The 11,933-nt window shown below is 44.8% G+C and overlaps 1 protein-coding gene across 3 annotated transcripts; it reads left to right on the top strand.

Annotated features, from left to right (window-relative positions):
* The first annotated feature begins 701 nt into the window (after positions 1-701).
* On the top strand, positions 702-11,487 carry LOC133468005 (sine oculis-binding protein homolog). 3 transcript variants are annotated; one of them, XM_061753323.1, is made up of 7 exons: positions 702-1,521; positions 4,626-4,755; positions 4,954-5,148; positions 5,870-6,021; positions 7,417-7,512; positions 7,584-9,524; positions 11,351-11,487. In XM_061753323.1, the coding sequence occupies exons 2-6, from the start codon at positions 4,644-4,646 to the stop codon at positions 9,516-9,518; spliced, it is 2,490 nt and encodes an 829-aa protein (XP_061609307.1). In that variant the 5' UTR covers positions 702-1,521; positions 4,626-4,643; the 3' UTR covers positions 9,519-9,524; positions 11,351-11,487. The 3 variants fall into 3 exon arrangements, with proteins under 3 accessions (XP_061609307.1, XP_061609306.1, XP_061609305.1); XM_061753322.1 differs by having other exon boundaries at positions 1,019-1,511; positions 7,605-9,524; XM_061753321.1 differs by having other exon boundaries at positions 1,019-1,511.
* The last annotated feature ends 446 nt before the right edge of the window (positions 11,488-11,933 follow it).

Raw genomic sequence — 11,933 nt, 5'->3', positions numbered from 1 at the left:
AGGGACAGTTTAGAGCAGCGCCCACCGACCTTTCTGAAACTCAGAGGTACTTCTTGGGTACTGAATGATGTTAAGGGCTACCCGGTTTGATTCACAATTTTGAAATAACCCATTTACTCACGTTACTTTTAATTATATGTTATTGATATTTAATCATTTATTATATTCATCTGCACTACCAGTCAAAAGTTTGGCCACAGTTTCTTATTCAATAGGAATAGTAATTCTGTCCAAATTTTTTGAACCTCAGAACTGTGAGGCAGACGTGATAACCACTAGCACAATGTGCTGTCCCAACCTAAAGCAACCAGTTCCTATTTACATATTATTTACATATTAATTTCCGGTCATGTTCTTATTGACAAAGCCACTGGCTGCTTAGCCTTATAGATTGTCTTTTTCGTTAAATTCTGCCTATTAAAGCCTCAAGTCTTTATCATTTTGATTATCTTTTTAATCAGTCACCATAGGGAAATAGTCAATAATAGGACAGGTACAGCTAGTCAAGATTAAATGTCATGTTTAACTTTAATTAGTTTAATTTCTCAAAACATAAAAACACGAACTCATTATGTGAATGTTTAAAATTTATTTCATGCCGTAATTGTGTCTTACAATGGAAAGCTGTTTGGGCATTCATTCTATATCCTACTAGTGCACGAGAAGAAAGTATTGTAGTTGTTTTACTAGTGCACCCTAATTGTTCCCCTAGTGTGAGAAATATTATATAGTAGTGGGAAAAATGTCATGAGTAGAGTAAAACAGTCATACTACTAATGTGCCAAAGTCGTTTTACTAGTGCATTGATTTGACTTACCGGTGAGAACAAAGCGTGTACTAGTACATGGTTGCACCCTAATTGTTCTACTCGTGTGAGAAATATTATATAGTAGTGGGGAAAATGTCATGAGTAAGAGTAAAACAGTCATACTACTAATGTGCCAAAGTCGTTTTAGTAGTGCATTGAATCGACTCACTGGTGAGAACAAAGCGTGTACTCGTACATGGACAATTCAGTGCAGTAGTAGAATATCGCATAACTGTTGAAACGGCTTGGCATTTATTTTATTTTTTTTACACATTATTTTCCAATGACGTTTTATTTTCAGTGCTAACCGGAAGTGCCCTTTCCCTTATCGACACTAGCCTGACGATGGTAAAGCTAAACGAGCGGCTCTGGTTCGCCAGTGGAGCCTCCAGCACGAAGCGCGCACGCATGTCCCGCGGACACTTTTTTTTTTTTTTTTTTTTTTTGCAAGGCGCACCAGAGAAGGAGCTCGCACGTCCGGGAATGACAGCCGCTGTCACCGCGAGTGACAGCTTTCACTCTGGCCCGCTCCACTGACCCACCCAACTTCTTCTTGACGGCTTGACACGTTCGACTCCGATCCGAACCGGATCCACCACAGACCGGGACTATGCCAGAGATGGAGAAAGGGAGACCGCCAGAAAGTAAACGCAGCAGGAAACCCGCGCATCCCGTAAAGAGGGAAATAAACCAGGAGATGAAGGTGAGAGGAGGTTGGTTCACTTTGATGAGAAACACCCCAATTCATAGTCAACTACTCACACATCTGTGCAGGACTAACACTCTGAGTGCATTTCTTGTTTATTTGATGTGACATAACTGATGACGTTATTCCTATTCATAAAGTGTTTAAAATATGAAGCGCCGTTATTACCAATCTAACCCGGACAGGAAGTTTTAATTAGACTGCAGATGTTAGCCAATTGAGAAAAAAAAAAAAAAAGAAAAAAAAAAGTAGGTCGTCCCTTCTGTGACGCTGTGTCAGGCCAGCTGTGGCCCCCGCCGTGCACACAGTTGTGTCCAGTGGAGCTCCAGATGTGCGTCACTTCTTCCCTGCCCCCGCTGGAGTTTAAGGGTGGGGGCGGGCAGCAAGGTTACAATATATCCCCTAATAACCGGCATCAGCCCCACGCTGGGTGGCAAAACATGACTTAAGCACCACTTGAACATCAGAGATGTTCGCCCTTCAAAGGTTGCCGTTGTTCCTCTAATGACGAGTCAAATCACATTTAAAGGTGCACTTCCCTCCCACCATTAGGCACACATTACTGCAAGGAAACTTATCCAAGGATTGTGTGCTTTGTTTGGGTTCAGACACTGGTTATTTGAGAATGTTGGTAAGGGATATCCCAGGTTCCTTCAAGCCTGCCCTGGGAAATCGACATTTTTTTTCATGAAGGAGGGGATGATTCTGGCATTTACCGCGGGGAGGAAATGTGCTCTTTTTTTTTTCTGTAAGTGGTTTGGACTGTGGAGTTTTGATATCCAGGGGAGGTGTAGTGTTACAAGTTCCCCTAATTTTAATCAAAACATGCGAAATGCTATCCCCCGCTTGATGTAAAGCTCGCCCCGGTTGGATCTCAGGGTCGGCCCCGGTTTGTTGGCTTTGGACGCAACTCTCGCTGTGGTTTAGGATACGGCCTGTCACTCTCGCAAAGCAGATGTTTGTCTGAACTGCCAAAAAGAAACACAAACAACATTGTGGGAAGTGGGAAGGCTGGGCAGACAAAACTGTTGAATGAACGACACAGAGTTGTATACACGTTGGCACTACAGGACATCATTTTACCTTCGGGGATACAGTCATCTGCCACTGGAATTACTCCCTTGACACTCCAACACTCTCCTTGGAGCGCAATAATTAGCAGTAATGGGGTACAGTTAAGTCCATCTACAGTTTTACACTAATGTAGCGCATACATTTTAATAATACAATCGAATGTACCACATAACTTTTTTGTTTCTAATATAAAAAGGTAGAAAGAGTCAACTTGGAGTCCAATAATTAGAAATTAGGGTTCTGTGCCTCAATGTGCAACTGCTTCTAAGGGACTCCATAACCTATGGGTCCTAGAAAATGTACAAACATCAACCTTGGATTCCATTAATAAACCATAATCTGTCAGAAATAGGGGTACAGTGAATATCAATTTCTGTCCCTTGTAATGCACCACCTTGGTCTTAGAAAAAGGTTCGAACAAAAGGTACTTAGAGTCCAATAACTAACATATGGGTCATAGAAAGGCTGCAAAGAGCAACATTATAATCCAATAACATGCCATAAAGTGTCAGAAATAGGTGTACTTGTCAGGGTCAACTTCTATCCCTCGAGGTGCAATTTACACCCATGTACCCCAAAAGGCAAATCACTTGACCTAAGGGTCACTGTTTGTACATTATTCTCTAGTACAGGTAAAGTGCAATATTATTGTACACAATGCAAAGTCAAATGGCGCTGGGACAAAATCTATACCTTTGAATGTACCGCCACAGTGTACCACATCCACCGAGAGCATTAGGGTGACATTAAGTTTGACAGTACCTTAAGGGACTGGAATGGACTCCAACTACACTCCTATTTCTAAATGTCCCAGTGGGCCGTAATCAATCAAATCTGTTAACTCTATAAGAATCTGCCAAACCGGACTTGAGTATATGTGACAATTTCTTGAACGAGCAGAGGTAAGAGGGTAAGAGAGTCACACACACTGAAAGGCAGGAGAACTGATTTCTCACTCCGCTGAGGTCCGGCCTGGTGTTGTCTCTGTAATACATCTGTTTCAACACCACATTCGGACTTACTCCCTCCACGTCCCGCTCAGAGCGTAGCACCAGACACAGGATACTTGACTTTAATCATCGTTAGGCATATTTAGCTGGATATGATACCGCTGCTCACACTCACTCACACACACTCACACACACACATACACACACAGCAGAAAGTGAGCAAGTCAAGGGAGAGATCCATTTCTTTGAGGGCCCCGGTGCAGAGCAGAGGTCGGAGTGAGGAAAGCAAAGGGAAAGAATGTGTAGTCGGTACTACGGGGCTTCAACGCCGCCGCAGCAGACTGGCTGTGCTGGAAAAGGGTGAAACCCGAGAGGCTGGGCCGGGTCGGGTGTCAGGACTGGAAGGTGTCGGGGTGGAGGGGAGGATGGCGAACATGGGGAGGATGGATGTGGAGGGGCAGCAGAGGGGGGGAAAGCTGGGAGAAGGGAGAGAAGTGGGGCATTTCCGAGAAGCGTGGGACCTGGCTCTGGTGTTGGGTGTCCCGCTCTGATTTCTGCCCATTCTGGATCAGATTTCTGTACCAATCCGGTTCTTCCAAAACCACAGAGTGAGGTGGGTGGATAAAAAGAGAGAGAGACCTTTGTGTTTTGATTTTTTTTTCATCTGGTCATAATAAAAAAAAAGAAAAGAAAGAGGGGGGACCACATCTGCAGAGAACAGTTTTCATTTATCCTGCTTTTTTCCCAATTAGATGAGATAAACAAAGGATGATTCATAGATCTCACACTGGTGTCGGGTTTTAAACCTTTCCGTCTCAGATTTAGCAAGAGTAAACAACATTAATACATCATGGAAAAAGCGTCATACTGAACTCCACTGTGCACAGATTGAGTTCTCTAACAGGGCTGGAGCTGAGAAAGAATCCCTCTCATTCATTCGGGGTAGTAAAGTCTGATTATGTTTAGCATAGGATAAAAAGTTCCACCACAACCACAGTATACACAGTATCCTAATTGCATCTGTTACTTTATACATATAAAAAGAATGTTAATCTGTTCATTTTTGTTTCCTATTTGTCCCATGTAGACCTTTGCAGAAAGCACTATGAACGAGCTCCTGGGATGGTATGGCTACGACAAAGTAGATCTCCGAGACGCCGAGGCCAACGAGATCAGGAACTACAGAGAGAGGCGCCAGCATGTATCTGTGTTGAAAGGTGAGGGCAGTTGCGTCACTGTTAGAATACATTGAGAGAAGAGTCTACCAACAGGTTCTGCAGGTTGTACTGACATTTTGTCACTCAAATTTATAGCGTCTCCTTGTCTTTCATTCAAGAGTCATCTTTTATTGCTCATCACTGTTGTGTCAATGCAATTCCTGGATGCTTAAGATATATATTTGGTATGTCTTTCAGAAAACTCTTTGCCAAAACCCAAAACCCTGGACGGCAAAGTCAGTCACTCGGTCCTTGCTATGAAGAGCGTCGAGAGGGAGTCGTTCAGCGTTCCCTCATCGTCTTCTTCCTCTTCGTCAACAAGCACCTCCTCGAGCACACCCAAGGAGCAAAAGACTGCACCCGTCATTGTACCTCTCATAAAGCCATCAGCAGGTAGCAAGCTATTAACATTAAAATCACCACCCATCCATCCATCCATCCATCTTCCATACTGCTTATCCTCACCAGGGTGTGCTGGAGCCTATCCCAGCTAACTTTGGGTGAGAGGCGGGGCACACCCTGGACCGGTCACTAGCCAATAACAGGGCACATATAGACAAACCAACATTCACAATCACACCCAAGGAAAATTTACAGTCTTCAATGAACCTCACATGGAATGTGGGAGCAAACCAGAGTATCTCAAGAAAAACCCATGCAATTACTGCGTGAACATGCAAACTTCACAAAGGAATACCAGAGGAATACCAGAGCCTGGATTTGAACCCTCAACCACAGAACTATGAGGCACATATTCTAAATCACTCGTAGACCGTGCCGCCCATTAAAATCCCATTTTAACTCATTCTACCCGCTATGTTGCAGATTCTTTTACGGCACGTGTATATAATCCAAATCATAAATAATTGGAGGATCCCAGGTAGGATAGACTTTAATATGCACTTCTAGTTTCCAATAGTACCAGTTAACAGGTTTAGCTAGTGTGGACAGGACTACACTTGCACGATCTGTGAGGTTCTGATTCTGAAACATCCTTATATTACAGCTTCTCTAAAGAACCACTTCAGTTGATATTAACAACAGTATATGATTAAAAAAAAAAAAGATATCTTTCTCTAGTTTGACCTCAATTTATTTTTCTTGCTCCCCGCAGTGGACGACGTACAAAATGTGCAGATAGTCTGCGTTTGGTGCCAGAAGGAAGGTGTCAAGCGCTACTCTCTATGCATGGGTTCCGAGCTCAAGAGCTTCTGCAGTGAGAAATGTTTTGCTGCCTGCAGACGGGCCTACTTCAAGCGCAATAAGGTGAGCAGTGACAGCACATATTGATTGTGAACCTATGCAAGTTGCTGTTGCTTGTTGATGACAATTCATCAGGGGTTTCACGGGAATCATCATCGTCAAAAATCATTATTTATTAGTTACAAATATATCTTTGCTCATCTATTTATGTTAGCATCATAAGGAGACAGGGCAGAACAATGAAATGCTTTTCCATTAGATGACAGAATTTTCAATAAAACTGTGTATTGAGCTGTTGCCATTCATACAACACGATAAGTCATGGCTTGCTGTGAGAATATCAGCTTTGTGTTCAATTAAACAAGCCCAGATTTCACACTTCGTAAGTCAATTTTTCAGTCAGTAAGTAAATTGAGACAAGATGCATTTTTTCAGTATTGATAGTTTGAGGGACACTTGTTTGGTGGTGTACCCTGAGATTTTTCCTATATAAAATGGGTTGCGATGGTTAGGAAACGCTGAACAAAAATAGAAATGCATTTTAAAAATGCATCTCTTAGAACCCACTTACTAGGAATATATTGTTGGGGAAAATATGGTGTGATGGAGGTCAAAGTTTGTCCAGGACACTTAGTATCAGTTTCTCGTTAATGGAGGGGGGGACAGCCATTAGAGTGGCTTCGGTGGTGGGGATAGACCACAACAATCACTGTGAGGGGCCGCTCGGATGCACACTACATGATTTGTCACCTTCCATTAAGACATGGATATACCCTCTTTAGAGGTACGGGGTGACATGCAGCGATATCCCCTTTCGCCACCGCTGTTGTCTATACTATGATAGGTTTATTCACAAGAGTGTCAGGACAAAACGACGAGCTGAGCAGACTGTGTGCAACAAGCCCTCTACTTTTTCATAGGCGGGAAGGGAAGCAGCGCGGTTTGCTTGTTGCTGCTTGTCTGAGAAGAAGGCCAGGAGGCCTGGGGCAAGGTGTCCACTTTCAGTGCATACCTTACCTTCAGCTGCCTCATGTTTCGTAACTCAACACGACTCGGTGGGCCGGGGAAGCACTCGGATCCACAAAAGATCATCTTACACAAATCAAGACAAATTCCAATATTAACACTGGCAACATTGATATGCTAATACATCAGTTGCATTACCTTCCTACTTGGTTGTACAAGCGTATCTATTTCACCCCATAGTGATTTCCCTTCGCTGTACAGACCTTTAGGGTTTGATGCCATTCATGACAAGGCAAATTATTTTTACACTTGTTGCTAGACTTCTTGAAATTTAATTTAATGGCCAAAGATTGATTCCACTAACATATATTCTTTTAGCAACTACATCGCTATGGTTTTAAGTTAATCCATCACATGTGTGAACTCAAGTTTTCCTAACTGCTTGACATTGGGGCAATGTGGATGTGTCATACTGTGGTTTCTACCAATTAGGCCAGAGATGAGGACCTCCATGGGGAGAGATCCCCTCAGCACCCCCATACAGAGGACTCACCAAGGCTGGTGATGAAGATAAACAGCAATGTTAGAGTAAGAGGATACTTAATAAACAGTTCTACATAGGTAATTTGATTATGGATCACCTGTGTGACCCTCCACAGTCTCTCTCTCCTGGGTTGCAGGTGTGTGATTGGTGTAAGCATGTCCGCCACACCAAAGAATACCTGGATTTTGGATCTGGTGAAGAACGACTCCAGTTCTGTAGCACCAAATGTCTAAATCAGTATAAGATGGATGTGTTCTACAGAGAGGCTCGTGCAGCCCTTACATGTTCCAGCCCAGCTAGAGCTGGCCAAGAGGGGAGGTCGGACCACAATATTGTTGGGCAAAAGCTTCTCACTCCAGAGTCTTGGAACAGCAGTAATAGTACAGGGGAAGCACATCAAAGAAACATATCTCCCAAGGGCCCTACACCAATCCTTGGATCATCAGAATCATCATCCATGTCCCCTTCAGAGTCATCATCCTCTTCAAAGCTTCCTGTCACTGGGCAGAGAACTCTGGACAGGCCCATGCAACCTCCTCCACCTCCTCCTGCTGTAGAATTGTCACCTCACCCTACACTTATTCCTCCTCCTCTTCCACACCACCAGCTAGAACATCCACTGATTCCTCAAATGCGAATGCCCTTCATTAGACCTCCTCTTCATGCCCAGGGTCTTAGAAGCCCTCTTACCACTGCTCACCATCCAAGACCCCCTGGTCCATCTTCCAGCCCTATCTACAGACCTCCCCATTCTCCACACCTGCAGCCCCCCACTTCCTCCTCCATCAACCCCCCAGGATTGATGCATCCTCTCCCTCGGCCCTACTACCCTGGCTTGCACTCGCCTCCACTTATGTTACCCAGAGGCCCTGTTCCAATGCCTCCCTTAATGAACTTTGGCATTCCTTCCTTTAGTCCTCTCCTACCCCAGCCCACTGTCCTGGTACCATACCCAATTATTGTTCCTCTACCTGTCCCAATACCCATTCCAATACCAATTCCAGTCCCCCCCAAAACAAATCTAGAAACCCAAAATCACACTGGTGTTATACAGCCTGTGCCAGAGGGAACAGACAGATGTAGATCCATACCTGCAAGGTTTCCATCTCCTGGGATCCCTGAAGGGAACAACCAATTGCTACACTACAGACTAAGTGGAAACATGCCTCATGGTCTCCCTTCACCCAGTGACCGCAATGCCAAGGACATAGGCTGGGTTAAATCAGAGAGACCCTTCTCATCACCATCATCAACGTGCTACAGTGGGACATTGTCCCCCAGAGCGCAGTACAACACATCACCCTCCTCAACACGCAGCTCGGAAGGACCGACAGACTATAAACAACAGCACTCAGAACGACAAGTTATACAGAGGGTTTTACAGAGAACCCAAGTGAAGCTGGAATCCAATTTCAAGGCAGTCGTGGACTTCTCAGGACCGGAAGAGTTAGGTTCTGTTCAGGGTACCAAATCAGGGCTCCATGAGATAATTAGACCCAGTCCACCTCCACCACCACAGCCCCCTTCACATGACACTGTATACCAACAAGACTGCCACACCTCACCTTCACACACTCCACCAAGCCCTATAGTGAACAACCACCCATATGATGCCATGGCTTCTGTCCTGAAATCTCAGAACTATGGTCCTAATGGGATTTCCTCAGTGCTATCCATAGCCAGTCCAGGCTCAACCTTACCCCAGAGAGTGCCTGTACCACCCAAAGATCCTGCACTAACTGAGCTTGAATCTATAAAAGAAAACAAGTGCTCAGTTGTCTGCTCTGTGCGAGTTGATGGTCCAGTCAATCAGACAGAAGAGCCTTTAGCAGTAGTTCGGGATGCAGGAGAGGACCCACACTTGCCAGACGAGGACCACGCCTATGCCCTACCTACTGCACCAAAGACAGGTGGGACCACCACCCCACTGCTCTTGCCCAAACTCAGGGACAAGGGTAGCTTGAGGAGCCCTGCTAATACGCCCAGTGCTGGAGACATGGAGCCAGCTCTGAAAAGGAGATGCCTACGAATCCGTGATCAAAACAAATAAAAAGAGGTAAGAAATGATAGTTCCAGGCAAGAACACTTAAAATGCTTTATTTGGTGAGGGAATGAGAGGAAAAGTGGACTAACTACTGTATATTTACTATTGATCTTAGAAATCCCATTGCATTAGAATACTTAGCAACCCTTTCCCAAGTGACATGCCATGTTGTGAATTAAAAACCACCAATTATACTAAACTCTATTTGACCAAGGACCGGAAAGTCTGTGCACAGACTCCCATAGGAGAAACTGAATCACAGGTTTCACATGCGCATGGTCACTAAACAGCATGGCGCCGAAGAGAAAGAATCCTGGTTACCTGGCACTCTTCGGGGTTCTAAGGTTACAACAGGGGAAGGAGGTGAAGGGCACGGGTAGTGAGAGTCACTTTGAAAGGCGATCACTTTCGACAACCTGACAGTCACAATGCTTTGGTTGCATGCCAGGATCCCTTTAGCTGCACCAAGTTGTGTGTGTGTATACCATATACTTTTATCCCGGGCGGTTTGCAGTGCGGAAATTGTTTATAGGCTTTTTGTATCAGACAAAAATAGATAACTGGTGCCCAAGAGAAGATCAAGCAAGCTTTGTAAATGACCGGTGAAGTCAAATTGAGACATGACAAACCTTCAGTTTAGAAGCAGATGATTGTCAGAAAGACTTACAAGGTACTACTGTAAGACCCAGCTGGAATACAGCTCAGGGGCTTCTTCAGAAAACATATGGACAAAACCAGAGTGATTCAATTATGCACGTCATAGTGACACCCTAGCTTGGCTGACTTAAGCGCTCTCCTATCATCCTCTTCCCTGTCTGCACTCACAACTGCTGTTCGTTGCCAAACAGATGTTAAGTATAGCAGAACAGCCTCCTTACTTTGGACCTATCAAAGGGCCCTCTTTATTTCACTCGCTGAGTTGGTAGTCCAAATGTCTGTAACACCACCCGTCCGTCCGCGCCCACTGGTATCTCGCCATAATGAGATCATGTTACTGTTTGACTGTATGCCCTGAGATTAAGCCGCTGATATTTCAGACATGGTTTTTAATTTCAACTGCTCTGCTTTTCCGCTGCGTTGTCCCTCAAAAGGTCAACAGTCATCTTTAAAAACAATATTTTGAAATGCTATTGACGGACAGTACGCAAACCGTTGTCTTTTGAATTAATGGTTTTGGCACAAGTATCGCAAGATTCCCTTTCACTAAAAGTGAGTGTTGTCATCTGTTGTGGTTTCAAGTGTTCCCTTAGTAACAGATACATATGAAATCACAGCATGCTGCTTGTGTCGTGCAGACGGATTTATGGTCCGGCGTTGTGTGTAACGAGAGCTGGCTGCTGCCCTATGTGAATGGCTTTAGCTCGCCACCTCTGTGCTCTGAGCACCGCATTACAGTCCTCCCTCATTGTCTTTACAGCTAAACGTCTTTTAAAATATTTCTCACTCTGAAAGAAATGGCAGCCAACTGGGGGATTTGGGCTCAGGAATCAGTTGCTTTTTCTGTCTAAATTTCCTTGCGTTTATTTGGGATATTTTATAGGCTTGTGTAATCTGAGCCCACCACTTGAGTATTCGCTGAGCTTTTGAAACTAAAATGCAATGAGAGCGAGGGAGTATAGAACACTGCCTTCACATGAGTGCGTGCCTGTTGGCATTTAATTTGCACGTGTGTGTGTGAGAGAGAGGCCAGATGTTCTTGGTTTGATTGTGTAAGTTATCGGTAGTGTCGACTTGACTCAAAGTGTTTATATGACATTGGCGGATAAATAAATGTGATATGTTTCAAGGATCTCTTACATATTATCCTCATCTCCCCTTCTGTTTTTTTTCCTTCCCAGCGGATGAACAGCACCCCTGTTCAACACAGTATGGCAGCGCCAGATTCAGTACCCCGCCCTCGTGTGGACGGTGCCAGTGCTAACACCTTCCCGCCTGCTCTCCACAGCCCACCAGTGTTGCCCGGCCTGTGGACCAGCAGGATGCCAAAGCACGACGCCCAGATGGCCACGAGAAGTTTATGTGGGGGGGGGAGGACACAACATAATCACACATTTTGGACCAAAAAAAAGTGTCACAGGGTAGTGTGTTTTGTTGTGTCCAAGGACTGGTTTATACAGACCGTCTTTTCACATCTTGTCAGGCAATTCCCTAAAGTGTGTTGATGTTTGTCCACTCGTCTTCCTCAACCCCCTTCTCCTCCTCCTCTTCCTTGGTCCACACAGCAGACAAGGCACTGATCAGCCTTGTGTGGTCTTCTCAGATGGAGCCTGAACATGATCTCTTTCCAGGGGAAACGGCTTGTTTTCTCTGCCCAGCTTGCACAAAGAGCCACATTGTTCCTCTCCGCATATACCACACAAACTCCCTGATCCAGGTTTTGGGTTACCTGGCCGACGGGGGCTCAGACTTCAGGAGAAGGAT

The sequence above is a fragment of the Phyllopteryx taeniolatus genome, chromosome 18 (genome assembly GCF_024500385.1).
Source record: "Phyllopteryx taeniolatus isolate TA_2022b chromosome 18, UOR_Ptae_1.2, whole genome shotgun sequence".
NCBI lineage: Eukaryota > Metazoa > Chordata > Actinopteri > Syngnathiformes > Syngnathidae > Phyllopteryx > Phyllopteryx taeniolatus.
Note: the sequence above shows the minus strand (reverse complement) of the source record. Positions and strands in the feature narration are given on the sequence as shown.

What these genes read in the sequence shown, in the direction of transcription:
- LOC133468005 (XM_061753321.1), top strand. Translation starts at nt 1,419, where the DNA reads ATGCCAGAGATGGAGAAAGGGAGACCGCCAGAAAGTAAACGCAGCAGG. An exon ending in GCATGTATCTGTGTTGAAAG is followed by an intron (nt 4,756 to 4,953) that starts GTGAGGGCAGTT and finishes TATGTCTTTCAG; the next exon opens with AAAACTCTTTGCCAAAACCC. An exon ending in AGATAAACAGCAATGTTAGA is followed by an intron (nt 7,513 to 7,583) that starts GTAAGAGGATAC and finishes GACCCTCCACAG; the next exon opens with TCTCTCTCTCCTGGGTTGCA.